This window comes from Misgurnus anguillicaudatus, chromosome 23, assembly GCF_027580225.2.
Source record: "Misgurnus anguillicaudatus chromosome 23, ASM2758022v2, whole genome shotgun sequence".
Taxonomy (NCBI): Eukaryota; Metazoa; Chordata; class Actinopteri; order Cypriniformes; family Cobitidae; genus Misgurnus; species Misgurnus anguillicaudatus.
In genome coordinates, this window is record NC_073359.2 from 9,118,491 (window position 1) to 9,146,168 (window position 27,678).

General features: G+C 36.5%; 2 protein-coding genes across 2 annotated transcripts in view; both read left to right on the forward strand.

Moving 5' to 3' along the window:
• The window catches only part of kif14 (kinesin family member 14), a 36,160-nt gene extending 16,435 nt beyond the window's left edge, over positions 1-19,725 (forward strand). The window contains exons 16-29 of the mRNA XM_073861272.1: positions 1,189-1,336; positions 1,408-1,560; positions 3,931-4,063; positions 4,142-4,235; positions 4,488-4,632; positions 7,476-7,579; positions 8,431-8,531; positions 9,299-9,535; positions 11,112-11,299; positions 13,798-13,950; positions 15,159-15,281; positions 16,669-16,743; positions 18,640-18,781; positions 18,863-19,725. Of these exons, the coding sequence (XP_073717373.1) occupies positions 1,189-1,336; positions 1,408-1,560; positions 3,931-4,063; positions 4,142-4,235; positions 4,488-4,632; positions 7,476-7,579; positions 8,431-8,531; positions 9,299-9,535; positions 11,112-11,299; positions 13,798-13,950; positions 15,159-15,281; positions 16,669-16,743; positions 18,640-18,781; positions 18,863-19,227 (2,161 nt within the window). The 3' untranslated portion in view covers positions 19,228-19,725. The remainder of the gene's footprint in view (positions 1-1,188; positions 1,337-1,407; positions 1,561-3,930; positions 4,064-4,141; positions 4,236-4,487; positions 4,633-7,475; positions 7,580-8,430; positions 8,532-9,298; positions 9,536-11,111; positions 11,300-13,797; positions 13,951-15,158; positions 15,282-16,668; positions 16,744-18,639; positions 18,782-18,862) is intronic.
• A 1,166-nt stretch (positions 19,726-20,891) lies between these two features.
• Positions 20,892-27,678, forward strand: part of LOC129453176 (adhesion G protein-coupled receptor D2) — a 149,958-nt gene continuing 143,171 nt past the window's right edge. Inside the window, exons 1-7 of the mRNA XM_073862413.1 lie at positions 20,892-21,111; positions 21,268-21,304; positions 21,419-21,446; positions 24,240-24,458; positions 24,736-25,380; positions 25,811-25,981; positions 26,131-26,204. Of these exons, the coding sequence (XP_073718514.1) occupies positions 21,269-21,304; positions 21,419-21,446; positions 24,240-24,458; positions 24,736-25,380; positions 25,811-25,981; positions 26,131-26,204 (1,173 nt within the window). The 5' untranslated portion in view covers positions 20,892-21,111; position 21,268. The remainder of the gene's footprint in view (positions 21,112-21,267; positions 21,305-21,418; positions 21,447-24,239; positions 24,459-24,735; positions 25,381-25,810; positions 25,982-26,130; positions 26,205-27,678) is intronic.

Genomic DNA, 27,678 nt, shown 5'->3' on the forward strand with positions numbered 1-27,678 from the left:
TGGGGTCTAGATTTAGGCGTCTAGCCACTGCCTGAGTCAAGTGATCAGCAATTTATATTTTGGTGTTGTTGTTATTTATCAGAACGTAACAGAATTTGTCTCCAGTCCTATTCAAAGTTATATTTATGAACCATGTCTTTTAAAACTGGTAACTTTGATTTGGTTGTTGTTGCTTTTTGTTCAAAGGCCTTTACGTTTCATATCTTAAGTTTGTAGTTTTATACATTTTATTTATCAGAACTTTAATATATTTTGATGTTCCTCTGTTCTGTTGTGACAATAAAAGAAACAAGTTTCTTTTTAAAATGCATTATCATATTATAAATAACTACAAATAACTAATGTTAGGGAAATCTGTTAATGTTTGGTTGCGCGTTTCTGAAAAAAAAAAATCGGCCGATATATCGGATTTTAACAAACATTTGTATCAGTATCGGCCTTCCAAATCCTTTATCGTCGGGCTCTAACGTATACTATAACATTAAAGGCTTAAGTTTTTTTTAATTAAAACTATTAAAGGCCACTACAGGCTGTATATAAACTGGTTGAAAATGCAATGGGCACCTTCTTATAGGTAGGGCTCTTTTCAATTCCTTGAAAGCTACAATCCTACTGAAAGGCACATTCATAAATTATTGTGGTTATGACATCACAACCATGAGCACACATATCCAGTCATTACAGAAATCCATTATATATAAACATCTTAATGGCGGTGGTAGCCGGTGACTTCTCTTCCGAGGGGCGTTAATTCAAAATATGTGTCCAAAATATAAGTTGCTCGTCATTTCAAAATATTTTGCATCATGCCTCTTGTCAAAATACGAGCCTGCTGCACACGCGTCGAAAGGGTTTATGATAAAAGAGACGCTTAAGACACAAACTTAACACTTAACTCTGAGATTAAGCAAGTATCTGGCAAACGTGAGCGTTTCTTTTATCATAAACCCTTTAGACTCATCTGCAGCAGGCTCGTATTTTGACATCAAACGTGATGCACATACAGTACGTTTACATGACACGCCAAACACATATTTTGAAATGATGAGCCACACATATGACGGGCTAAATACATTCGTATCGTGCACCCTCGAAGAAGAAGTACCTGGTCGCCACTGCTTAAAGGTACAGCAGCAAAATGTATTTGACTTGACTATTCTTTTGACTTTATGAAATGATTTTTCGTAGACTCGAGGCAGAAATTGAAGCGGCACGATTGAAGGCCAAAGAGGAGATGATGCAGGGGATCCAGGTGGCTAAAGAGATGGCCCAACAGGAGCTGAGCGAGCAGAAGATCCAGTATGAGAATCGGATTAAAGCTCTGGAGAGAGAGCTGGTAAGTCACCGCAAATATGATTCCTCCTATCCTTTTTTTTTTTTTTTTTAAATTTGTCTGTTCTATTTCAGCAGGAGGAGAGTGTGAAGAAAAGAGAGCAAGAGCAGGATAAACAGCGAGCCGTCAGTCAGATCGAACAGCTTCAGACTGCTAAGAATATGCTAGAACAGGAAGTAAACGGCCATAAGAATCGCCTACGGATGGAGGCCCAGGCTACCAGACAGGTACAACAGTAAAATAGGATCACACCTAGGGCTGTCACGATTATGAAATTTTGGCTGACGGCAATTAATCGTCACAATTTATGTTTCAGGACTTTGAAGGGTTTTTTTTGCAGCATTTTTTTTAAATGCTGTTTTTTTTCAGTGTATTGGATGGCTTTGCAATGTTTATACAGGCTCTGCAGCTCCCCCTTGTGTTTTTAGAGAGATGTGCAATCATTGCGGTCATCTGAAATCATTGCGATGAGGTCAAACAATTGCGATGAGACGATTATTTAATCATTGTGACAGCCCTGACAACACCTGTTCATGTCCATGGTTTTGTGCGCAGATTGCCGGAATTAAGTTATATAAGAATAAGTTATAACCAAGGCTGCACATGTGTGTGTATATAAAAGTTCACATTTCACCATCCAATAAAAATTCATATTTAATTTGTAACTTAAACTTGTTTTTTCTCTTTGAAATTGTGACATCCACCACTTGATTTATGTAAGAAATAAGGTACAAGAGGCTTGGCTGTATTATGGAATAAGTCACGACTGAACGGCGTTGTTAGGCACGACGGAAAGTGGAGTCAATGCAAAGCCCTTCAGCCGTGACTATTCAGAAAATAGCGCTAGCCTCGAGTAACTTATTGCTTTTATTAAAATGGTTACCAGACAATTCAAACATTAAAGCAAAAAATATGTTTTAACGCAACTTTCATTAAGTAAAATTACTAAAATTCTTTTTTCCGCTGGAAAAATAGTCCCTGCACTGCAAAAAATGACTTTCTTTCTTAGTATATTTGTCTTGATTTCAGTACAAATATCTTAAAAAAAAAAAATCAAGATGTAGCCTCTGAGCAAAGTGACCCAAGAAAATAAATAAGTTTAGACAAAAATATTACATTTAAAGGAAAACACCACAATTTTTCAATATTTTACTATGTTCTTACCTCAGCTTATACAAATGAATTAATACCTATATTTTTTCAATGCGTGCACTTTAACTTTGTACAGCGCACCATGAATGTGTTAGCATTTAGCCTAGCCCCATTCATTCCTTAGGATCTAAACAGGGATGAATTTAGAAGTCACCAAACACTTCCATGTTTTCCTTATTTAAAGACTGTTACATGAGTAGTTACACGAGTATGGTGGCACAAAATAAAACGTGGCGATTTTTTTATATGCTTAAAAAAAGAGAACTATGGCGGAAGAGCACTTAGTTTGCAGCACTTCGACCTCGCACTGGAAAAAATGACTTAGTATTTTTGTCTTGATTTAAGAATTTTTAGATATTTTTACTGAAAATGACCCAGGAAAATAAGTCTAGTTTTTAGACAAAAAATATAAACTTGAAGTAAATTAGTGCTTAAAACAAGCAAAAAAATCTGCCAATGGAATAAGAAAAAATTCTTGAAATAAGTTTACTTTTATCATAAACACTTAATTACAAGAAAGTTTTTTGCTTGTTTTAAGCACAAATTGGCTTTAATTTGATATTTTTGGTCTAAACACTAGACTTATTTTCTTGAGCCGTTTTGCTAATCAAGAAAACACATCTTAATTTAAGAATTTTTAGACTTTTTTTTTTTTACTGAAAACAAGACAAAAATACTAAAACTTTTTTTTTTCTTAAGTCATTTTTACAGTGTATGTTTAACATTTTTACTTTGCTAAGGGCAGTGATACACACACTGTATAAAATTACTTTCTTACTTAGTATTGTTTTCAGTAGAAATATCTAAAAATTCTTAAATTAAGATGCTTTTTCTTGATGAGCAAAATGACCTAAGTAAATAAGTCTAGTTTTAAGACAAACAATATACAATTCAAGTGAAACTGCCCTCAAAACAAGCAGAATGATCTGCCAATGGGGTGAGGAAAAAAAATTGTGAAATAATATTTCTTTTTTCTTAAACACTTAATTCAAGTAAAATTTTCTCACCCCATTGGCAGTTATTTTTGCTTGTTTTAAGCACAAATTCACTTAAATTGTATATTTTTTGTCTAAAAACTAGTATTATTTTCTTAGGTCATTTTGCTCGTCAAGAAAATACATCTTGATTTAAGAATTTTTAGATATTTCTACTGAAAACAAGACAAAAATACTAAGTAAGAAAGTATTTTTTTGCAGTGCAGAATCATTGGGTGCAGCAGTCACAGCTGTGATTTATCATAAATAAAACAGAATAAAGGATTGGAACATTTATGCATTAGTCAGAGGCTTTTATTCATAGCGGCTTACAGTGCAGCTATACATTTTTGTCTGTATTATAATCGAACCCATGACCTTTGCCCGGCTTATGTAATGCTCTAGTAGTTGAGCTATAGGAATTAGTAAATTTCCTGAATTTCTCAATTATCTGATTTCTATTTCATGTAGGCCATGGCCGATCATGATATCCGGCATGCTAAAATTGTGGAGGCTCTTGAGGCAGAGAAGAGGAAGATAGCCGAAGATCTTGCTCAGATCGAGAAGAAACGTGCTTTAAAAGTGAACCAAACGCCTAAATCAGGTAAAATAAATATTTTTCATTATGGACATTTTTAAAATATACATGAATTGACCATATTTTGCTGCATAACGTGTGCAGCTTTTCCTCAGTGGGACGCTATGAAGCTGTCTTTGATGATTGAAGAAGCAAACAAAATCAGCGGCAAGCTCAGGAAGCACACAGTTTTCAGCAGGTAAAATTTATTAAGTGGAAGTGATTTACCCGTAAAGTACATGGACATCAGATTTTACAGTAAAAGAGTCGGACATTTATCTAAAATGACTTGCAGTGCATTTAAACCCATGAGCTTTGCATCGCTAATGCAGTGCACTACCAGTAGTTATAGGAACATCTGGCTTGATGTAGTGTTTGTAGATTGAGCTAAAAAAATGATCCATTTCACTGAAATTGGATGATATCAGATAAAATGTGCCTTTTTTGACAGACACGAGGCAAATGATAAAGAAAATGGTGGAGGTGGAGACGCCCTACTGCAGGTTCAAGTCCAGAACACTAAACTGGGGATTTCCACTTTCTGGAGTCTGGAGAAGTTTCAGAGTAATTTGGCCGGCATGAGGGAACTTGAGCAGGTGGAATAATAAAAGATGTTGTAACTGTGTTCTTTGAGTTTTACAAAATCTGAGTATTTGATGCCAATTTTGTTAAAGGGATAGTTCACCCAAAATTACATTTTTGCCATTATTTACTCACTCTCATGTTGTTACAATGTTGTCCTGTATACATTTATTTGTTCTGCTGTACAAATTGTTTTCAAAATATCTATATTTGTGTTGGCAAACTTATCTGGGGCACCATTAACTTCCATTGTAGTGTTTTTTTTTCATAGTATGGAAGTCAGTGGTGCCTGAGATCTGTTTGGTTACACACATTGTTTTGCTGAACACAATGTTTGTAATCAAACAGATCTGGGGCACCATTGACTTCTATGGTAGTTGTTTTTCCTAGTATGGAAGTCAGTGGTGCCTCAGATCTATTTGGTTACAAACATTTTCTTAATTTGTGTTCAGCAGAACAATTTTTGAAAACAAACATATCTGGCACAATTGAGTTCCATAGTGTTTTTTTCCTAGTATAGAAGTCAATGGGGCCTCAGATCTGTTTGATTACAATTCTTTTTTTAAATATCTTCATTTGTGTTCCGCAGAACAATTTTTATCATCAAACAGATCTGGTGCACCATTGACTTCCATAGTAGTGTTTTTTCCTAGTATGGAAGTCAATGGGGCCTCAGATCTGTTTGGTTACAAACATTTTTCAAAATATCCTCATTTGTGTTCAGCAGAACAATGTTTGTAGCCAAACAGATCTAAAATAGTTTTATTTGTGTTCAGCAGAACCATGTTTGTAATCAAACAGATTTGGGGCACCATTTACTTCCATAGTATTGTTTTTTCCTAGTATGGAAGTCAATGGTTCCTCAGATCTGTTTGGTTGCAAACATTTTTAAAAATATCTTCATTTGTGGTCAGCAGAACAATGTTTGTAAACAAACAGATCTGGTGCACCATTGACTTCCAAAACAGTGTTTTTTCCTAGTATGGAAGTCAATGGTGCCCCAAATCTGTTTGTTTCCAAACATTTTTCAAAATATCTTAATTTGTGTTCAGCATAACAATTTTTGTAATCAAACAGATCTGGGGCACCGCTGACTTCCATAGTAGTGTTTTTTAATATGGAAGTGAATGGTGCCTCAGATCTGTTTGGTTACAAACATTTTTCAAAATATCTTAATTTGTGGTCAGCAGAACAGTGTTTGTAACCAAACAGATCTAGGACACATTTGACTTCCATAGTAGTGTTTTTTCCTAGTATGGAAGTCAATGGTGCCTCAGATCTTTTTGGTTACAAACATTTTTCAAAATATCCTCATTTGTGTTCAGCAGAACCATGTTTGTAAACAAACAGATCTGGGGCACCATTTACTTCCATAGTATTGTTTTTTCCTAGTATGGAAGTCAATGGTGCCTCAGATCTGTCTCTGTTTGGTTGCAAACATTTTTCAAAATATCTTAATTTGTGGTCAGCAGAACAATGTTTGTAAACAAACAGATCTGGTGCACCATTGACTTCCAAAGTAGTGTTTTTTCCTAGTATGGAAGTCAGTGGTGCCTCAGATCTGTTTGGTTAAAAAAATTCAAAATATCTTCATTTGTGTTCAGCAAAACAATGTTTGTAACCAAACAGATCTGGGGCACCATTGACTTCCATAGTAGTGTTTTTTCCTAGTATGGAAGTCAATGGGGCCTCAACAATGTTTTCTAAACAAACAGATCTAAAATATTTTTATTTGTGTTCAGCAGAACGGTGTTTGTAAACAAACAGATCTGGGGCACTATTGACTTCCATGGTGGTGTTTGTTCCTAGTATGGAAGTCAATGGTGCCTGAGTTCAGTTTGTTTACAAACATTTTTCAGATATCTTCATTTGTGTTCAGGAGAACAATGTTTGTAACCAAACACATCTGGGGCACCATTGACTTCCATAATTCTGTTTTTTCCTAGTATGGAAGTCAATGGTGCCTCAGATGTTTGGTTACAATTTAAAAATATATATATCTTTGTTTACAAACATTGTTCTGCTGAACACAAATAAACAGATCTGGGGCACCATTGACTTCCATTGTATTGTTTGTTTTTTTCCTAGTATGGAAGTCAATGGTGCTCCAGATGTGTTTGTTTACAAAAAATTCAAAATATCTTCATTTGTGTTCAGCAGAACAATGTTTCTAACCAAACAGATCTGGGGCACCATTGACTTCCATAGTAGTGTTTTGTGCTAGTATGGAAGTCAATTGTGCTTCAAATTTGTTTGGTTACAAACATTTTTCAAAATATCTTTGTTTAGAAATATTGTTCTGCTGAACACAATTAAACAGATCTGGGGCACCATTGACTTTCGTAGTATTGTTTTTTTCGTAGTATGGAAGTCAATGGTGCTCCAGATCTGTTTGGTTACCAAAAAAATTAAAATATCTTCATTTTAGCATAACAATGCTTGTAACCAAACAGATCTGAGGAACCACTGACTTCCATAGTAGTGTTTATTTCCTAGTATGGGAGCCAATGGTGCCTCAGACCTGTGAGACAGATATGTGCATTAATTAATATTAACAGTTACAACTTTTTATTTTAAAAAAAGTGTTAGCCAACATGAATTAACAATGCTAATGTTGTTAAACATTTACTAATGCATTAACTAATGTTAACAAATGCAACCTTATTGTAAAATGTTACCAAAATATTGGATGCTGAAAACATTGTTAGGATACGATGGTAAATATTTAATGCAGAACGTAATAATAGATGAGGCCATTTAAAGCTGTTTATTTCCAGTAAAAGCAGAGAGTTGACGCTCAACTTATTACCATAAAAGAATCTGAAGCTAAATCGTGTTTGATGTTTATTGGTTGTAGGGTGAAAGCAGCTCTAAAGATGATGACGTGTTTTACAACCCTAATGATGAGTGGGAACCGGACTTATCTGCCTCTTCTTCATCCTCCTCCTTCTCTCGTAGAAGGTATTTACATATATTGGTCTTCTCTGACTTTGCTAGAAAATAGCCAAGATAACACTTTGTGCTTTTTTGTATAAAATAAAAGCACAGAGGACGCTTTAGGGATATTCTTGGTGCCCGGGAATCATAACACTGGTGCTTGTTCTCCACCGTGATGGTTTTTTCCGTTGTAAACCAAACTGATGGAAAACTAAAGAAAGCAGCACATTGCTTTTTTGGTTCTACACCCTTTTTCCATTTGCTTTCCCATTTTTTTTTTCTTTGTTTTGCCATTTTTATTGCTTACATGGGCATGCACATGGCGCCAAATTCAATATTGGTGAATTGTCGGACCAAAATCGCACCAGCCCTGAAAACTCTCCCATCTGCAGCTCTGAGAAGTGTCTGTTCTCACAGCTGGTTTAGTTTTGTAGACCATCGCTTACTTTTTCCTCACGACTTTCTCTTCCCTTTACCCCGTTCACACCTTGATAGTTTTGGGTAAATTGAACGCAAGTGGCCAGCGTTTTGTTATCTGATTACCGTACTCAAACCTCATATACGTATAGATGCAAAGTTTTAAAACAAGTAATTTTAAGCCATTGATACACAATCCACAACCATGCATGTGCTGTTTTTGTGAAATGCTGTGTTTACACCAGCCGTGGTAGAGTCGGCAAGCGGGGGTGATTTACATGTTAAGCTAGGTGTAAGTGTTGCTTTTGTGCTTTTTTTTAAAGGAGGTCTATAGTGACTTTAACTGTTCAAAAGCACATGGCATAACTAACTATTGCAGAAGTAGCATTAAATGGTGATGTCTGAAAGTGGTGGTTAAAGATATGAGTAACATTCGTTTTTTTTTACTTCTGGTTTAGGAGTAGAAGTTTATTAAAGGGCAGGAGGATTTCGGGCCGTCTCTATGAGATTCGAGTGCACCCCATTCAAAGCTTACTTTGTGCTCCCTCACAGTCTACTGGTAAAGTACCACTTATACCTTGTGTATACACAAACATCTGCATACAAATAACACCTAAAATTCATTTTAATGCATGTTAGCATTGCTATTAATCATTTTTTGGTAGAATTGCTACCAATGCAATAACGTAATGAACAGAAATCATGTAACACACCAATATTGGATTTTTTATTTGATTTAATTTTATTCTATTTATTTTGACAGCTTTCAGTTTAATTATTTATTATTCTTTATATTTAAGTATTGCATAAGTTTAGTATTGCATCATCAGCATGTCTGGATTAACTGTGAGCCTGTCTGTGAACCCCAGGCTGATGTCTCATCATGTAGTGATGAGCATCGAAGTTTAAAGGCGGGGTGCACAATCTCTGAAAGCCAATGTTTATTTGAAAATCACGTAAACAAACACGCCCCTACGCCAATAGAATCTGGACCTTCTTTTGATAGATCCGCCCCACACATATGTGACCAAGGGAACGATGAAGTGTTCTTCAAAACATTGTGCACACCGCCTTTAATTTTTATCACTGATTTTACATTAATTTCAATCTTTGACATGAATTTAGTCAGTCAATATTAAAAATATCAAGGTTATTTTTTCACAGAATGTTCTTTATGATGATTTTATGTAGAAAACCGTAAATTACAAAAAAATGACTTTAGCTGGGTTTTCAGACTGGGCTCCTGTGCATTTAGGGATGACCTTCTTTGTAAATGGTGACATAACATCACTAAATCCCATGAGTTACTATTTTGATTTGTCTTAGGATTGATGGGTATGAGCAAGCCCCCCTCCTTCCATTCCAGCACCTCTGACTCCGCCCTCCCGGCCATCTGCAAGGATCTGATTGGCGCGTCCGTCGCCCGCCTGCGCTCCTGCCAATCAACCGAGGAGGACGAAAGCTTGGCCGACAAACTGACCCTAGACCTGCTCGCCATACACACCGCCGTGAGGTCCATCGCGGACCTCTACGAGCACCTCAATGATGACTGTCAGGAGAACTGTAAGCGTGTTTAACTTAAAGGAATAGTCTACTCATTTTCAATGTTGGAATGTGTTATTGCCTTGGCTGGGAATTGTTGGTGCATCCCTCTGTCATCTGTGTGCGTGCACGTGGGCGCTGGAGCGCGCTGCGACGCTTCGATAGCATTTAGCTTAGCCCCATTCATTCAATGGTACCATTTAGAGATAAAGTTAGAAGTGACCAAACACATCAACGTTTTTCCTATTTAAGACGAGTAGTTATACGAGCAAGTTTGGTGGTACAAAATAAAACGTAGCGCTTTTCTAAGCGGATTTAAAAGAGGAACTATATTTTATGGCGTAATAGCACTTTTGGGAGTACTTCGACTCGCCTGAAAAGTCCGCTCCCCTTCTCACTCTCATAATGGGAGAGGGAGGGTGTTACTGCGCCGAGTACTCCCAAAAGTGCTATTACGCCATAAAATGTAGCTCCTCTTTTAAATCCGCTTAGAAAAGCTCTACGTTTTATTTTGTACCACCAAACTTGCTCGTGTAGCTACTTGTCTTGAATAGGAAAAACGTTGATGTGTTTGGTCACTTCTAACTTTATCTCTAAATGGTACCATTGAATGAATGGGGCTAAGCTAAATGCTATCGAAGCGTCGCAGCGCGCTCCAGCGCTTACGTGCACGCACACAGATGATAGAGGGATGTATCAACAATTCTAAGTTAAGTCTTTATTAGTCCCTTTCACACATACAGTCTTTACTGGTAATTCACTGGTAAATTGCCGTTAACATGTCATGTGTGAACAGAACCTTTCCGGTAAATCAGTGCTCCCAATTTACCAGTAAGACAGGTTGTAAGATTACCAGTAATTTACCGGTAAACGCTGTGTGTGAACGAAAATTATAGGATTACCGGCATTTAGAACGGACGACGTCAGACCGTGCTGACAGCTTCGGGCCAATCATAGCGTTGTAATACAGATGACGCGTTTACCCCCGCAGTGTTTACTGACGTTTCCACACACATATGCTGCTTGAAAGTTGAGCACACCTGAAGTTTACGTCCACATTTCTTCACAAAAGTTGTTTAAAACAGCTTACTGCCGAATTGCCGACGTCCTTAGCACGCCCTCTGTGAAGCCTAAAGTGCAAACAGTACTGTTGTTAAAAATGCATTTTCGGTTTGACGTCGTCTCATTCAATGTTGTTTGGTCATGAGCAACTTCGCGACTGTTTACCACGGACGTCAAAACAACAAAATACGTACCGTGGTTATGAACGAAGTGGATTGTTTACAAATACAACACTGAGCTCGCCGCGTGCTACAGGTACTTCCGCTTTCTCAACGAATTTACCGGTATTTTGATACTGATGTGTGAATGATGTCTTACTGGTAAAATAACGGAACGCCACTGCGTGTGTGAACAGCACATTTTTGTATTTACTGGTAAATTCATTCTGGTAAATTCATGGTAATTTACCAGAATTACTGTGTGAAAGAGGCTAATATTGAAAATGAGTAGACTATTCCTTTAACAAAAATATGAAGGTTGAGGTCTTCTAATTTATACAGAGAGACTCATTTTGTTGTTAATGTACCGGTAACAGTGTTTACCTGCAGTACCGAAGCCCAGACTCATCTAGTGAAGGCCACCTCAGCCGTCGAAAGGGCCGTGTTTGTTACTATGCACTGGGTCTCCAGCACGAAGCCCAGCTCAAATGCAGCCTCTCAGGCAGCCGAAGAGCTCAAAATGGAGGTCAAAAAAATCGGAGGCTATCTTCAATTACTCATTCAGGTGCTTAATGCAATAAATGTGGAAAGTACGGGACAGGGCTTATCTTAGTCCCAGATTAAAATGCATGTTTAAGATGCCTTAATTTAAAAACACCTTGTACTGACATATCTCAACACATATAGGCTAATTTTTCTTGTTTTGTTTTTTGTAAGGTTTGTTTTATAAAAACTACTTAAATGTTCTAATACACTGCAAAAAAATGATTTAAGAAAACATTTTCTTAGTATTTTTGTCTTGTTTTCTGTAAAAAATATCTAAAAATTCTTAAATTAAGAAGCTTTTTCTTGATGAGCAAAATAAAGAAAATAAGTCTAGTTTTTAGACCAAAAATATCAAATTTAAGTGATTTTGTGCATAAAACAAGCAAAAAAAATAATAAATCTGCCAATGGGGTAAAAAATTATTCTTGATTTTAGTATTTAAGAAAAATTTTCAAGATTTTTTTGCTTACCCCATTGGCAGATTTTTTTTGCTTGTTTTATGCACAAAATAATATAAATTAGATATTTTTGGTCTATAAACTAGACTTATTTTCTTGGGTCGTTTTGCTCATCAAGAGAAAGCATCTTAATTTAAGAATTTTTAGATATTTTTACTAAAAACAAAACAAAAATACTAAGAATTTTTTTCTTGAATTTTTTTTTTTTTTTTTGCAGTGTAGCCCTGAATTAATCTAAATCCTTTATATGACTTAATATGAAATTAATATGACTTTCTTACTTAGTATTTTGTATTGTTTTCAGTAAAAATATAAAAAAAATCTTAAATTAAGATGTATTTTCTTGATTAGCAAAATGACCTTGGAAAATAAGTCTAGTTTTTAGACAAAAAATATAAACTTTAAGTAAATTAGTGCTTAAAACAAGCAAAAAAATCTGCCAATGGAATAAATTTTTTTCTTGAAATAAGTTTACTTTTTCAATATGACTTAATATGAAATTAATATGTCTTTCTTACTTAGTATTTTGTATTCTGTTCAGTAAAAATATAAAAAAAATCTTAAATTAAGATGTATTTTCTTGATTAGCAAAATGACCTTGGAAAATAAGTCTAGTTTTTAGACAAAAAATATAAACTTTAAGTAAATTAGTGCTTAAAACAAGCAAAAAAATCTGCCAATGGAATAAATTTTTTTCTTGAAATAAGTTTACTTTTTCAATATGACTTAATATGAAATTAATATGTCTTTCTTACTTAGTATTTTGTATTCTGTTCAGTAAAAATTAGGGCTGTCAAAAGATTAATCGCGATTAATCGCATCCAAAATAAAAGTTTGTGTTAACATAACAAATGTGTGTGTATGGTGTATAATTATTATTCATATATAAAAACACACCCAATTATGTATATATTTAAGAAAAATGTATTATATTTATATATAAAATATTTATATTCATATATAATATAAATTATATAAATGTATATACAGTATTTAAATGCAAATATTTCTTAAATATATACCTGAATGTGTCGGTATTTATATATACATAATATTTAGACACAGTAAACACACATATTTTATGTAAACACAAACTTTTATTTTGGATGCGATTAATCGCGATTAATCTTTTGACAGCCCTAGTAAAAATATAAAAAAAATCTTAAATTAAGATGTATTTTCTTGATTAGCCAAATGACCTTGGAAAATAAGTCTAGTTTTTAGACAAAAAATATACAATTTAAGTAAATTACTGCTTAAAACAAGCAAAAAATCCAATGGAATAAGAAAAAATTGCTTGAAATAAGTTTACTTTTTTCATACACTGAATTCAAGAAAATGTTTCTTGTGGCAGATTTTTTTGCTTGTTTTAAGCACTAATTGACTTAAACTGTATATTTTTTATGACTGGGCATAGATTAATCTAGATTAATCTCATACAAAATAAAAGTAATTTTTTTGCATAACATATGAGTTTGTGCTGTGAGTAATTATTATGTATATAAATACACACGCATTCATGTATGTATTTAAGAAACATTTACATGTGTATATACAATTGTTTATATTTTTATAAATTCTATATTATATATAAATAAAACGTTTCTTAAATGTGTATATATATGTATGTGTGTGTGTTTAAATATACATAATATTTACACACAGCACAAAAACATATATATTATGCAAAAAAGTACTTTTAATTTGTATGAGATTAATTTAGATTAATCTATGCCCAGCCCTAATATTTATGGTATATAAACTAGACTTATTTTTCTAGGTCATGTTGCTCATCAAGGAAGTACATCTTAATTTAAGAATTTTTTGATATTTTTACTGAAAACAAGGCAAAAATACTAAGAAAGTCCATTTTTGCAGTGTGGGAAACTTCCCCATAGTTGTGAAAAGGTTTGTTGTTGGGTCATGCTTTATGCGGGTCCAAAAAGAAATAAAAAATGTAATAATCAATCCCTTCCTACTAAACTTTGTATATATTGCAATTAATAGCTACAATTTGCTCATTTTGTGAGTTATAGTTTGCTAAATAATCTTTACTTAGGGCTGTGACTCTGAGATCTCCTCAATGGTAACAGAGGCCCAGAGGAAGGTTTCCAAGTGTCTGAACACGTCTCTCAGCACCATCGGCTTGTTTGCGACAGTGAGCGGGACTGATCTTCATGTGACCGAACTTGGTTCAGAGATGATAGGCAGTGTGAGTATCTTTTATCTTGAAAGTTTGTGAATCTGGAGAGGAAAAATTCAAGGCCCAGGGAAGTTATAAAAATATACATGCATAGATACAGGTCATTGAAAGTGCTTGAATCTACTTTATGCAAGAAAAAAATTCAAATTATTCCTTGTGTAGTGTAGGATAATATCATAAAAATTCGAGACTTTTAAGCACACATGCTAAACTGTTTGCTTTAAATGCTTATATCTTCTGTATGCTAATGTTAATTCATACCAAAATGCTTTTTGGCATAGTTGTGTTTGACACATGAAAACGTCTCTGGTTACGTATGTAAGTGTTGTTACCTGAGAAGGGAACGAGGCGCTGCGTCTCCTTTGCCATACGTCCTGCGTCCCTGTAATGCCGTCTTTGGCAATATTTCAGATAGCGATATACTTCCTGGCTCCCGCGTGACCCTGTCTTTGTCGTTAAGCCTCGCCATTGATTGAATTTGATATACACATTCAGACACACTTGGAGGCGTCCCCAAAGTGTCACCGCAGTGACGCAGCGCGAGTTCCCTCGAAAGCGAACTGTAACAATGTATCTTAAAAGGTAACACCATGTAACTTCGCTCTCACTTGAAATGTGTCCCCACTTAAATTTCAGGGTATTGGACCTGGAAAGTCCTTGATAGGTCCTTGAATTTGAAGTTAACTAAGGTGTGGGAACCCTGATTTATATTATATATATATATATATATATATATATAATATATATCAGGGTTCCCACTGGGTTGGCGTTATTTTGTCACAACTTGGGTATGCATAAAGGTTCCAATTGATATATTAATATTATTGTATTATTGTAGAATAAAACAATAATATTAATATATCAATTGGAACCTTTATGCATACCCAAGTTGTAAACTTCAAAAAGTGCATAAAATTTGCAATATTTTAAAGTCCCACACTCTTGCCTCATTTAGTATACGCCGATTTATGAATATGCAAATGATCAGTCCCCGCCTCTTCTCAAACTCACAGCTTGGACTAGAGATATGAATATGCAAATTAGTCTCTGTCTCTGCTTTTTCGCACCATAGATATATGTAAATAGATGCTTTATTCTGCAGTTTCAGACATTTCTATTGCTAAGGTCAAATAGTAATTTAGTCAACAAATGTAAAACTTATTTCACTGAAAAATGATTGGAAAATCACCGCCATCATGTCTTTTTTATCTCTTTAGAGGTCGATTATGGGTTCTTTGCAGGATGGGATGCGTCGTGGTGTCTCTGCACTTCTCGACACTGGTCTGTCCATCACCAAACTGATGCTTCGAGATGCTCAGATTGCTCAGCCTAGAACACAGGTAAGTGCTCTCTGTATCCACGTTTACCCAAAAAATGCTACTCCGTGTCCTAACCAGATGGGATGCAATAAGATTCCAGCGACAAGCATGCGACCGAATCAATGAATAATCATAACCGATCTCTTTGCAAGCGAGCTGCTGTCCTGCACACACATAGAAAATAAAAAAGTACTGTAAACGATTAAACATTTTAAAGGAACATGTCGACTTTGGGGGATTCTAGCATATTCACCGTATCCCCTAGAGTTGGATAAGTCCATAAATACCTTTTTCATCTCCGTGCGTGCCATAACTCTGTCTGACGCACACACCGCTAGCCTAGCTTAGCACAAAGACTGGATGTAAATGGCTACAGCTAGCATGCTGCTCCCAATAAGTGACAAAATAAGGTCACATGACCTTGTTATTTGTACACGCTGTGACTATACAAATCACAACATATATGTGGGAAAATGTTGGCGTTGTTTTGTCGCTCATTTGGAGCAGTGTGCTGGCTGGAGCCATTTGCTTCAGGTCTTTGTGCTGGGCGAGGCTAGCGATGGGTGCATCAGAGATGAAAAGGCTATGTATGGACTTATCTAACTCTGGGGGATACGGTGAATAAGCTAAAGTCCTAAAAACTCAGCGTGATTTTTTTTTAAGACAAAAACTGTGATTAGATGGGAAAGAGGCTTTTAACCGCGTCTTTCGGCACAGGGTCGCATTGCATCTGGTTAGGACATGGTGTAAGTTCAAATCTTTTATTTGGTGTTTTAAATGTGATTTTAACATGTTGTGAAAACATTAACAAACCATTATAAAATACACATTATTGAGAGTTTATTATGTAAATAAATACCATAAAAAAGTGGTTCTCAAACTTTTTCGCATGCGGCCCCCTTTATGTGTGGTGCATCGCTCTGTGGCCCCCCTAAAGAAAATATTTTGACATAAAACTTGACATTTTAATTTAACAAAACATATTAAGGCCCTATCCCATTTCTCTGTCTTACCCCCTACCCCTTAGTTTTGCATGTTCACGTGAGAGTAAGGACCAATCGGGAAAGCCCTTTCGCTCTCGTGAACGTGCAAAACTAAGGGGTAGGGGTAAGGGGAAGGGGTAAGACAGAGAAATGGGATTGGGCCTAAATTGTACAACACATTGCTGGTTAGTAGCCTTATTTTTTTTTAGGTTTAATTACACAGAAATTATGAAAAATGTATGTATTTTATAAAATCTCATAAAGCTGGGGCCCCCCTGGCACCATCTTGCGGCCCCTCAGGGGGCCACGCCCCCCAGTTTGAGAACCACTGCCATAAAAGGTATGTTTGTTTTTCAATTGTTTCAATTGTTGTAAATGTATACCTTATCATAACTTCATACTTTTTTGCAATTTGCCTTTTTTAGATTTTACAAAGTTTGAAAACCAGAATGGTGGAGGTCGCCCTCGCTCTACAACGCTACATCCACTGCAGTTTATCGGTACGCCTAACAAGCAGCCGTCATTGTTGTCATTCAGGATAAAATGTATTGGATTGATGAGTATCGCCACAATTGTTAAGGCACACTTGCTTTCACAACGCTTGTAAAACCACGTACCCAAACAGTCTTATCACACGTCTTGGGTCGCTTTGCCGCTTAGAAAATGAATGGATTGAGTGGTGTGTTATTTGTCACTTTAATGTGGCTGTAACGGTTATCTTTGATACACAAACTACAGGCTCGTCGCTATTGTTAAACAAGAGAATGGGATGCTAGGTCAAACGATAGATACCCACCCACCCTACCTAAACTCTGGAGTTATGTTAATGCAATCGCAATGGTATTATGAGCCCCAAATGTTTTTGTTTTTGGGATATAAGATGTTGGACAGAAGCTATGCTGCTCTTTAATACAATGTAAGTGAATGGTGCCTGATGCTGTTAAAGGGACACTCCACTTTTTTTTGAAAACAGGCTCATTTTCCAGCTCCCCTAGAGTTAAACATTTGATTTTTACCATTTTGGAATCCATTCAGCCAAGCGATGTGTCTGGAGGTATTACTTTTAGCATAGCTTAGCATAATCCATTGAATCGGATTAGACCATTAGCATCACGCTAAAAATATGACCAAAGTGTTTCGATATTTTTCCTAATTAAAACTTGACTCATCTGTAGTTGCATCGTGTGCTGGGACCGACGGAAAGTTGAAGGTTGCGATTTTCTAGGAAAATGTTATGGCAGCAATGTATTTTATTATTAGGCTGGATTGAGAGTATAGTTCCTAGCCATATTTTCCTAGAAAATCCAAAACGGCAAAAATCAAAAATTCAACTCTAGGGGAGCTGGAAATTAGCCTTGTTTTAAAACAATGTGCAGTGTCCCTTTAAAGGATTAGTCCATTCTCTTGGAGAAATCCAGATAATTTACTCACCACCATGTCATCCAGGCTGTTGATGTCTTTCTTTGTTCGGTCGAGAAGAAATTATGTTTTTTGAGGAAAACATTCCAGGATTTTTCTAATTTTAATGGACTTTAATGGACCCCAACACTTAACAGTTTTAATGCAGTAAAATTGCAGTTTCAAAGGGTCTTATCTGGCGAAACAATTTGGCAAGAAAAATAAAAAATATGCACTTTTAATCCACAACTTCTCTTCTTCCTCCGGCTGTGTGACGAGCCAGCGCGACCTCACGTAATTGCATAATGACGTCGAAAGGTCACGCGTTACATATATGAAATGCACATTTGCGGACCATTTTAAACAATAAACTGACACAAAGACATTAATTAGTATCATTCCACATACAACAATGTCGGAACGGTCCTCTTTCAACATACTTGTAAACACTGGGGCGTAGTTTTGTTACGTCATCCATGACCTCTTGACGTGATGACGTATTATGTGAGGTCGCGCTGGCGCGTTACACGACCGGAGGAAGAGGAGTATTTGTGGTTTAAAAGTGCATATTTTTTATTTTTCTTACCAAAAATGACAATCGTTTCGCTAGATAAGACCCTTATGCCTCGTTTGAGATAGTTTAGAGTCTTTTGAAACTGCAATTTTAAACTGCATTAAAACTGTTAAGTGTTGGGATCCATTTAAGTCCATTAAAATGAGTAAAAACCAGGAATGTTTTCCTCAAAAAACATAATTTCTTCTCGACTGAACAAAGAAAGACATGCACATTTTGGATGACATGGTGGTGAGTAAATTATCTAGATTTTAAAAAAAAATGGACTAATCCTTTAAGCTCCAAAAGCACTATTTATATTAGTCAAGACAGGTCATGCACTTTCCATTTCATGAAAGAAGTTACACGAAAGGCTGGTCACTTTTACTAGCGAAGATCTTGCAATAACGTCTCCGAAAATGTACATCTATCTCTTTGTTCACAGGAGAGCTCAGACTCCACTGAAAATAGTACAGGGCACAATGAAGACACAGACATGTATGGACTTCAAAACACTGCGTCTAAACTCCTTAAGCTAAACCAGGCCCTCACGGATCTGCACTCCTCACTGTCTGGCTCCCTGAAGGGTATCTCATTCTTTCCACAATAACGTGTCTAATTCTCGGTTATGACAAATATGTGACTTCATTTTGTGATTTCTGATGCAGGGAGAGGTAGCGACGCTGGCCTCAGTTCTTTTAGGCAAGCGGTCCAGTCTTCGTCCAAGACTATTGATGATCTCATCAATGGTCTCCCGCGCCAAATAAGAGGTGGGCGTGTCGACATTCTTCAACTTCCATGCGTGAAGAGCACAGTTGCCGCCCGCGATGACGTGCACTCGTCACTCTGCGCTTTAATGGGGGCGTGGGATAAAAGCACGGATGACATGCATTTGGTGGATGCGGATGATTGTTTAACTAAATCGGAGCTGCAAGATGCTGGTTATGGCAACAAAAATCGAACTGTGCCTAAAGTTGTGTATTCTCTATCCTCAGGCATTAGCACGTGTTCCAGAGATGGCCGCTGGGTGTGATTTGGGCCCTTACTAATTGAATGGGTACTAGTGATGTAAATAACCTACTTGGGTGTAATGTTTAAAAGCTTAAATAAGCTCTTATATTCAGAATGGAGCATATAAGAGCAAATGTATGTATAATTTTTGTATGTAATGTGCTGTCTGAAAAATTTACAACCTGTAGATTTAATTTGGTAGAGTTGGTCATGAGGTTTCATTGAAGGGATTATTTGTATAATGTACGAGGATGGTGTCTGTATACTTTGCAAACGACCAAGCACAATTCTTTTGATGGTTGGTAGTGAAAATCTACATTTATGTCCAGATTGGTTAAAAATCACTCAGAAAACACTTTACTGTAGACTATATATTTGCACTTGAAATCTTTGCACAGGCTTGGTGGTATTAAGTAGGCTTGGAAATGTGTTTCTTGGCAGCTGTAGCCACATTTTTTCTAAATCATGTAACTGTTTGATGATAATTTATACTTCAGTAATAAACGCCGCTGGGACTCAGTCTTGTGTCCTTTTAAATGACTCAAAACTCTGAGTTGTGCCTAAGGTTATTAAAATTATGTCATTTCAATTCTTAGCTAATGGAAAGTAATTGTTTCACTGCATGAGTTTTTTGCACATCAATTGATGGAAAATTGCTTACAAAATATGCATCATGTATTTCTATAAAGATGTATAAATGTTTAACATACTTATGCATTTTGTTGTTCTAATTTACTGCAAAAAATGATTTTCAAGAAAACATTTTCTTAGTATTATTGTCTTATATTCAGTAAAAAAATAAAAAAATTCTTAAATTAAGATGCTTTATCTTAATGAGCAATATGACCCAAGAAAATAAGTCTAGTTTTTAGACCAAAAATATGAAGTTTAAGTGAATTTGTGCATAAAACAAAGGAAAAAAATGGGGTAAGAAAAAATATAGAAATAATTCAAGACTAAATTCAAGAAAAATTTGCTGATTTTCTTGAATATCATTTTGTGCAGTGTGTTTTTTTTTAGTATTTTTGTCCTTTTTTTGGAAAACAAGATGTTTATTTTTCTTGAGCAAAGTGACCTAACAAAATAAGTCTGGTTTGTGGACAAAAAAATATTAAAAAGTGAATTTGTGGTAAAAAAAAAAAAAAAGCTAAAAAGAATCTGGGGTAAGAAAAGACTTGAAAATTCTTGAATTTTTATTGAATTAAGTATTTAATTGAAAAGACATTATTTCTATATTTTTTTCTTAACCCAGTTTTTCCTTGTTTCATGCACAAATTTACTTGCATTAAAAAAACAAAAAAAAACTAGACTTATTTTATTAGGTCTTTGCTCATCAAGAAAACACATCTTAATTTAAGAATTTTTTTATATTTATACTGAAAACAAGAAAAAAATACTAAGAAAGTAAGCAAGTCATTTTTTCAGTGTTGACAATTTTGAAAAATATTTACAATTATTCTAGCAAGTTAGCAACATTTAGACGTTACAATGAATTCAATAATCAGGAATTTAAAAGCTACAAATCAATAGACTTTTTAATGGTTGTTTTTAGGACATGTTATCCAATTGATCTTTTACACTATATATCGGGACATCTTACACGTGTATGTATTGCACAAAAAACATCAAAAACTCAAAGCTAATATGTCATTAGCTGTGATAATCGCTATTAACGTTGTCGCGTGCCTCATGTTGAGAGCATGGAGGTTGAGAGGCGTGTCGAGGGCGCGCGGCGGAGGAGAAGCGCGGGAGGCGCGTGCTCGATCCTCTCATTATCATGATCTCACTCAGGAGTTTCTGAGGAAAGAGTCTGTCAACAGTTTGCTGTACTTTCCTTTTTCCAGTTAAATATATAAAATTAACGGCTTGCGACTAAACTTTCTCACATATTTGCAGCTATTAAAAGGTACTGTTTGCTTTTACTCAGTTTTGAGGCATTTAAAAGCGTGGTTATAACGTTTGTGACTTGAGTTGACTTGAGTTTAAAGAGATTAAGCGTAAAACTGTTGAATATAAACTTTTTGCTATTGTTTATTTTTTACACCGAGTATTTTGTTTGCAGGATGAAGTTCTTAGAAATTATTTGCTCTAATGTTTTTGTAAGTAGTCATTTTTTATTCAAATATGCGTTTGACATAAAATGAAGACAAATTATGTAAAGTCTTTCTATTTTAAACTATACTTAAATTAAATTACAAACTCAAATTTTGTAGGTCCTCATTCATCACTGCATGGAGCAAGGTAATAAATCACAACATCTAACTTACAGTTACTGTCCTGTGTTTATCTTGTAAGTGCTTATGGGACTGTTATAACCAGGGATTTCTTTTATAATACTTCATTATGTTAAAAAATAGAATTTGGTGATAAAGATGCAATCTATATAAAACTGCACCACCTGAATCAGATCACATGTTAAAGTCACAATGAAAAATGTAATTTTTTGGGGGGGGGGGATATTGTGGTATTTTTTTTTTACAAATGTACATCTGTGAGCTTTACTATTTTTTTTAAATGTATGTGTGCCCTCATAATATTTAATCAAAAACGCTAATATCCTCCCCTCTTCAAAACAATAGGTGTGTTCGACTTCACGCAGCGCTGCACAGACCAATCAGTGGCTGACTTGAAGCAGTGCATGCGGGTTAGCAATTTTGTCCGACGATAAAAGCATGTGACTGTGACTTGTGGTTTTAAAGTACCGCGAGAGCGTTTTGAGACTAGCCGCCTCTCTAGAGTGGTTTTGATGACGACACAGCTCTTCGTGATTGGTCGCCTCACTGATAACAACAATCACGTGGTGGGTTTCATGTTTAGTCCCATAGATATATACACTTAGATGTCGCCTTGACTACGGCAGTTAATTGGAACGAATGCGTCAAATAGAGCCGCCATCTTGAAACTGGGGAGCCCCTCCTCTTTAATGCATCAGCGTCAATGTAGGCAAAGTTGTAACGGAAATAAAATCACCATAAATCGTCGTGAATTCGATTTTCTAGTTTTTTTGTTCGTTCCAATGGTTAGACATTGGACTAAATATAATACATAGTGCTAGTAAGCCTAACATCCGTACGCAGCCCGAAAGTCCGGCATCGCCCATGAATACTAAGTACAGGCGGATATAGTAGTGTTACCTAGCTATTTCCTATGACAAGAACCCCTTTTCCAAGATTGCGGCGGTTTTGACGCAAGCTTAGAACCCCAAGGCGACATCTATGGTGTATATATCTATGGCCTCTCCAGAGCAGTTCTGATGACGACACAGCTCTTCATGATTGGTCGCCTCACTGATGACAACGACCACATGTATTTCATGTTTAATCCAACCTTCATTTCTACTAATAAACTTTATAAATTCATGTTTTTATAACAGGTAAAACTCGTTAATATACCTGAATATTTTATTGTGTGATGTAATAAAATAAAAATGAAAAGAAGCGAAAGACGGCACTCTGTTTAAACATCAATTAAAATATTCGATATACAGTGTTTCTGGTCGCAACTTTTCTTTAAAGGTTTGTTTTTAATACATTCACCATCTAATTCACATCATTCACAATAAAAAAAAGAAACGCGGCGCACACGTCACTATGGCAAGCAGCAGTTGTCCGACTTGACGGCCGCGTCTTCAACTCCCTCGACTGCAAGCGGCAAAGCTGCAAGCGGCAAACCATCGGTCTATGCAGCGCTGTATGAACTCGAACACACCTAATCTCTTTTTACTTTCGGTCACAAGGAATGGCTTGTGGGCGGGGCCGGGAAAAGATTGCAGTGATTAGCAAATAGAAACATGACCCAACTTCAAATGATCCAAACAATTTTCAGTGGACGAATTAAAGTCCCGTCCTACCATTTCAGAAGCCGTTTCACTCAGATACTGTATAAATGTCATGATGGGGGAAATAAGACAATTGCTACTTCCGTTTCATTGTGACTTTACAGGGACAATATGTAATATTTTTCCTTATAAAAATTAAAAAACAACTAGCACAGTGTTATAATTTTTTTAATTTGTGTTCTTATATTCTCCCAAATGTTTTCAACAATGTTTAATTCAAAGATTTCGTAGTTTGTAACCAGCGCTCGAACCCTCTTCATATAGTTACTTGCCTGTGTTGCCATGTCCGGATTTTTCGCGGTTTCCTATTTTGCTGCAATAGAAACCATAATGCGGGGTTCACACCAGACGTGGTAGAGGCGGCAAGCACGAGTAATTTACATGTTAAGTCAATGTGAAGACGCGAATAAGCATCATGCGGCGTGGCACGAATTGCACATAATGCACGGATGGAGCGTTGCCGCTGGAAACGCACAAGTTTAAAAATCTGAACTTTGGCGGATTTCCGCGACGCGTTAACCAATCAGGACCTTGCTGTAGTAGTTACGTGATTACAGGAAGCGAGCGGAGTCTCAGCAGAGTCGCAGAAACCCAGAATTTCCGCGTGAATGTCTCGAATGACTAGAATTTCTCGTGCGGCTTTCACGCGCGAATGAAGCGAGTAAACTCAAAATGTTCAAGCGTCCAACTACCTGCAAATAACGCTTTTTTGCCGCCTCTACCACGGCTGGTGTGAATGCAGCATAACTGTGTTTAACTTCATGTGCAGAGCAATCAGCCAATGACATCAAAATGTAGCAAAATGTGGAAGTAGTAATATCTAGCACGCCATTCTTGTTGCTTCTTTCAAGCTTCCCACTGTGCAAGTATTAGTAATCGTTAAAGCTAACATTAACAAAGATTTATAAATTCTGTATAAGTGCAGTTTATTATTAGTTCATGTGAACTAATGTAGTTAACTAATGTTAACTAATGAACCTTATTGTAAAGTGTTACCTAAAACTTTATAATATATGAAGTTAAAGACTACATCTCCCATCGTTCCACACTCTTTAACAGCATCATCAAGCTGCGGCTAATTTTGTTGTTGTTGTTTAGCGACCTCTAGCTGCAAAAATGACATATTGTGCCTTTATGTATCAAATCCAAAAGAGTTTCCATCTGTGTTTGTAAACTGAATGTGCATGCGCTTACAGTGGAGGGCCGACCCCTGTTTACACATGAAGACTCATACTATGAGTATGTACCAGATCGGCAACAATGGTCTGCCTCTCAAATGCTCTGCCATCAGCGTTCAGGCACCCTGGCGGTGGCATCCAGTGCTGAAGAGATCCAAAACCTGAACAGTTTTCTCCAGTCCCTGAATATCACGCAGGCCGTATGGATAGAAAGTGCAGGGATTTCCCAGATAAGTGGTAAGCATTTTATCCCATGTTCACCTGCTTCGTTCTGCAATTTTTTTTTTATAAAAATCATGCAATGCTAATGCTATGCATAACTATGCTACATGGGTTAAAATTGAACTTTGATGCTCCTAATCTCATTAGATTATAAGATTTAAGCATGGATTTTACATAGTCATGCAGGTCTGTCAGTGCTAGCCAACACAATGACATGGTTATTTTATGTAAAATTGTTTCATCTATTGAAAATGTATTTATTAATTTTAAAAAAATTGTATCACTTGTCTAGGCCCACCAGATATGTTAATATTGGAATTTCCAGTCCGTCCACACCGAAAATCGGCTCGACTCCTCTACAAGTTCCCTAATATGGAAGTGCTCACTATTTGCGCTCATATCCAATTTAATCCCACTTGCCACGGACATTCAACTGTTTTTTCATATTCCATAGAGTCGTTTATTGATGAGTTTCAACTCCAAGCCCGAATTATGGAGAATGAGCCCATCCAACTTGCTATGCTGGTTCATGGTTCGAACACTTCTTACATAACAGCTTTTCCCAATGATGCTTCCTGGCACTTTGTATGTGCGAGCTGGATCGGGAGTAGTGGGAAGTGGGCCATCTGGGTGGATGGAACAAAGGTGGGATCTGGAAGCGACCTCAAATCATCAGACCATATTGGGGGTGATGGTGTTTTCATCATCGGACAAGAGCAGAAAACATTTGGACGTTACAAAAGCGACAAGGCACTTTGTGGGAACATCACGCAGTTGTACATGTGGGATAAGGTGCTGCTCGATAGTGATATTCAAAGCATGGAAAAAGATTGTTCACCCGTTACTTCTGGATTGTTCTTCAAATGGAATGAATCTGTGGTTGAAATAGAGACCTCCCTGCAGACACGAATGGGGAACTCGCTTTGTCAAGGTAAAGGTAAAGCACCTTACTTGGGTTCAACTCTGGGCTCTGAAGGGTTAATTGTATCCTTCACATCTTCACATAATAATTTCCACTCTTCCATTCATGTGAATACAGCCAAGTCGTGACTGGAAACCTCATGCTGAAATGGATGCAAATGTTTGATCCATGTTGTAATCGAGAGACCCACCCATCCAAACATACACTGACACAGGGCCATATGACTAATAAATTCAAAGTTCCTAATTTTTTGAACACATATCTTTACATGTATAAGACTTTGGAGAGTTTGATAGCTTTTATTCATGGTGATGTCATTTGGCAGACTAAAAGCTAATTTGGGTTGTCTACTGTTCAGTGGCCCTATGACCGTACTCGATATGTTCAAAGTGGGTACAATATAATTTATTTTGTTCATTTTTTATTGCAGGAAACAAGAGTTAAACACCTGACCAACCTGTCATGCCGTGGTTGGATACAGGTTTGCATCATAATTTGTCTAAAGAGGTCCTCATTTCTAACAAAGAGTTTTGTGTAAGTTTTGATCCAGGAAGTGGAAACTGGATCAAAGACTTTTGTACATCACATAAGGGAAGCGTGTGCCTGTTTCAAAAAGGTGATTACTTGCTATTTAACCTTGTAAAGTCACGTTTCTACTTTAAATCTAGATATACTTTCCTAACACATTGTAGTTGGGGAGCAAAAGCTTTTATATCGAAATGCATTTTAAATAAAAAATCCAGGTGCTGTGTTTCTTCGTTTCAGACCAGCTGGACTCCTTTGGTTTTCCTGGGACTCGGTTCTTTACACAAGTCAGCAATGAGTTACATTCCAAGACTGTGAGTTAAACCGGGCTCACGGCTGCTTTTGATTAATTTTGCTAAAAACACTAGAATTCCCACTTAGTCTGGTAAACCCATTTCTGTTGTTCTCCCCTTTTATCCTTTTAATGACCACACAAAATACTTAACGGTGAACGTGATTTCACCAAGATATGATCCTGGATCAACACCATTGTTGGTCCTGGATCAACGCCGTTGTTGGTCCTGCATCAACATTTACATTAACCAATAAGATTGCAAAATTAGGATTAGGGTGCATGTTATATTTAGGTTTAGGATTGGGTTAGGGGCTTTTAAAAAGTACCCCTCAAACTATTATTTCACACTAATTTAAAGGTTTAAAAATGGTTGGGGTTTGAGTTAAGGGTAAGTTGGGGTATATTTGAGTAAAACGTTGATCCAGGATCAACAAAAAATGTGACCAATAGTTAATGTAGATATAGTCTCAGCCTCAGACGTCACGCCCACAAACTGTTGACTGAACGTCTAATGTTTTTCGTACACTTTTCTGGAAACCCTGTGAAAATGTTAAAGTCGTCTTTGATTGGTTGGAAAAAAACGGATTTCCAGGAGACGCGAGTGTCGCGATTAGTTTCGGTCCCTGGAAAACAAAGCTCTGACGTTCCATTGAGGAAGAGAATCAGTTGTGTTCACGTGGATAATAATGAGCAGTTATCATGATCAGCCAAACATTGAATTCTCAAAAATATGCATAGTTCGCGGCATCGACTCTCTAAAAGGCGTCCAAGAGTTTTCTTTAAGGCAGTTAGTGGAGTTTAAAAGTTTGGTTCTCCTGAATTGCTTGTATGTGTTAAAAAGTGGAGAGATATGCTTCAAACAGACGTTTAACAGGATCGTCTCATTGGTGTGGCTGTTGATGAAGTGCACAACGTTGTCCTATGGTGAGTAATGTTGTTTATTTAGATACTATTTGGTTGCGGCTGGTTATTTCAATAACTGACTTGTTGCCAGCCGGCTCGTTATTGTGGGGAGTCAGAAACGTGACGCTAGATGAAACAAACTGTGATTGGTTGTTTGACATGTCGGTCAAACAGCTCGTGGGCGGGCTTTGTCCAGAAAAAGCAGCGAAAAACACCAGACCTTCAGTAATGAAGGTCTGGCTACGCGAGACTAATGTAGATATAAGTAAAGTGGCAAAAGCCACTAAACGCCACCTCCGTCAAAAATGAGATAATGATACTAACCGAATGCCCTCGGCACGTATTATACGTTCATCAAATACTTTTGGTTCAAATATACTTAATCCTAGCCTTTGCCCATTCAGAAATACTATTTTGTTGGCAGTCTCCATTTAAGGGCACACACAATGCCCGTTTTTACAATATGTTATATAAGTCTCAGATGTGCCCAGAATGTGTTTGTGAAGTTTCAGCTCAAATACTCCACAGATAATTTATTATAGCATGTCCAAAATGCCCCTATTTGGGTGAGAGCAAAAAAGCGGTTTTCA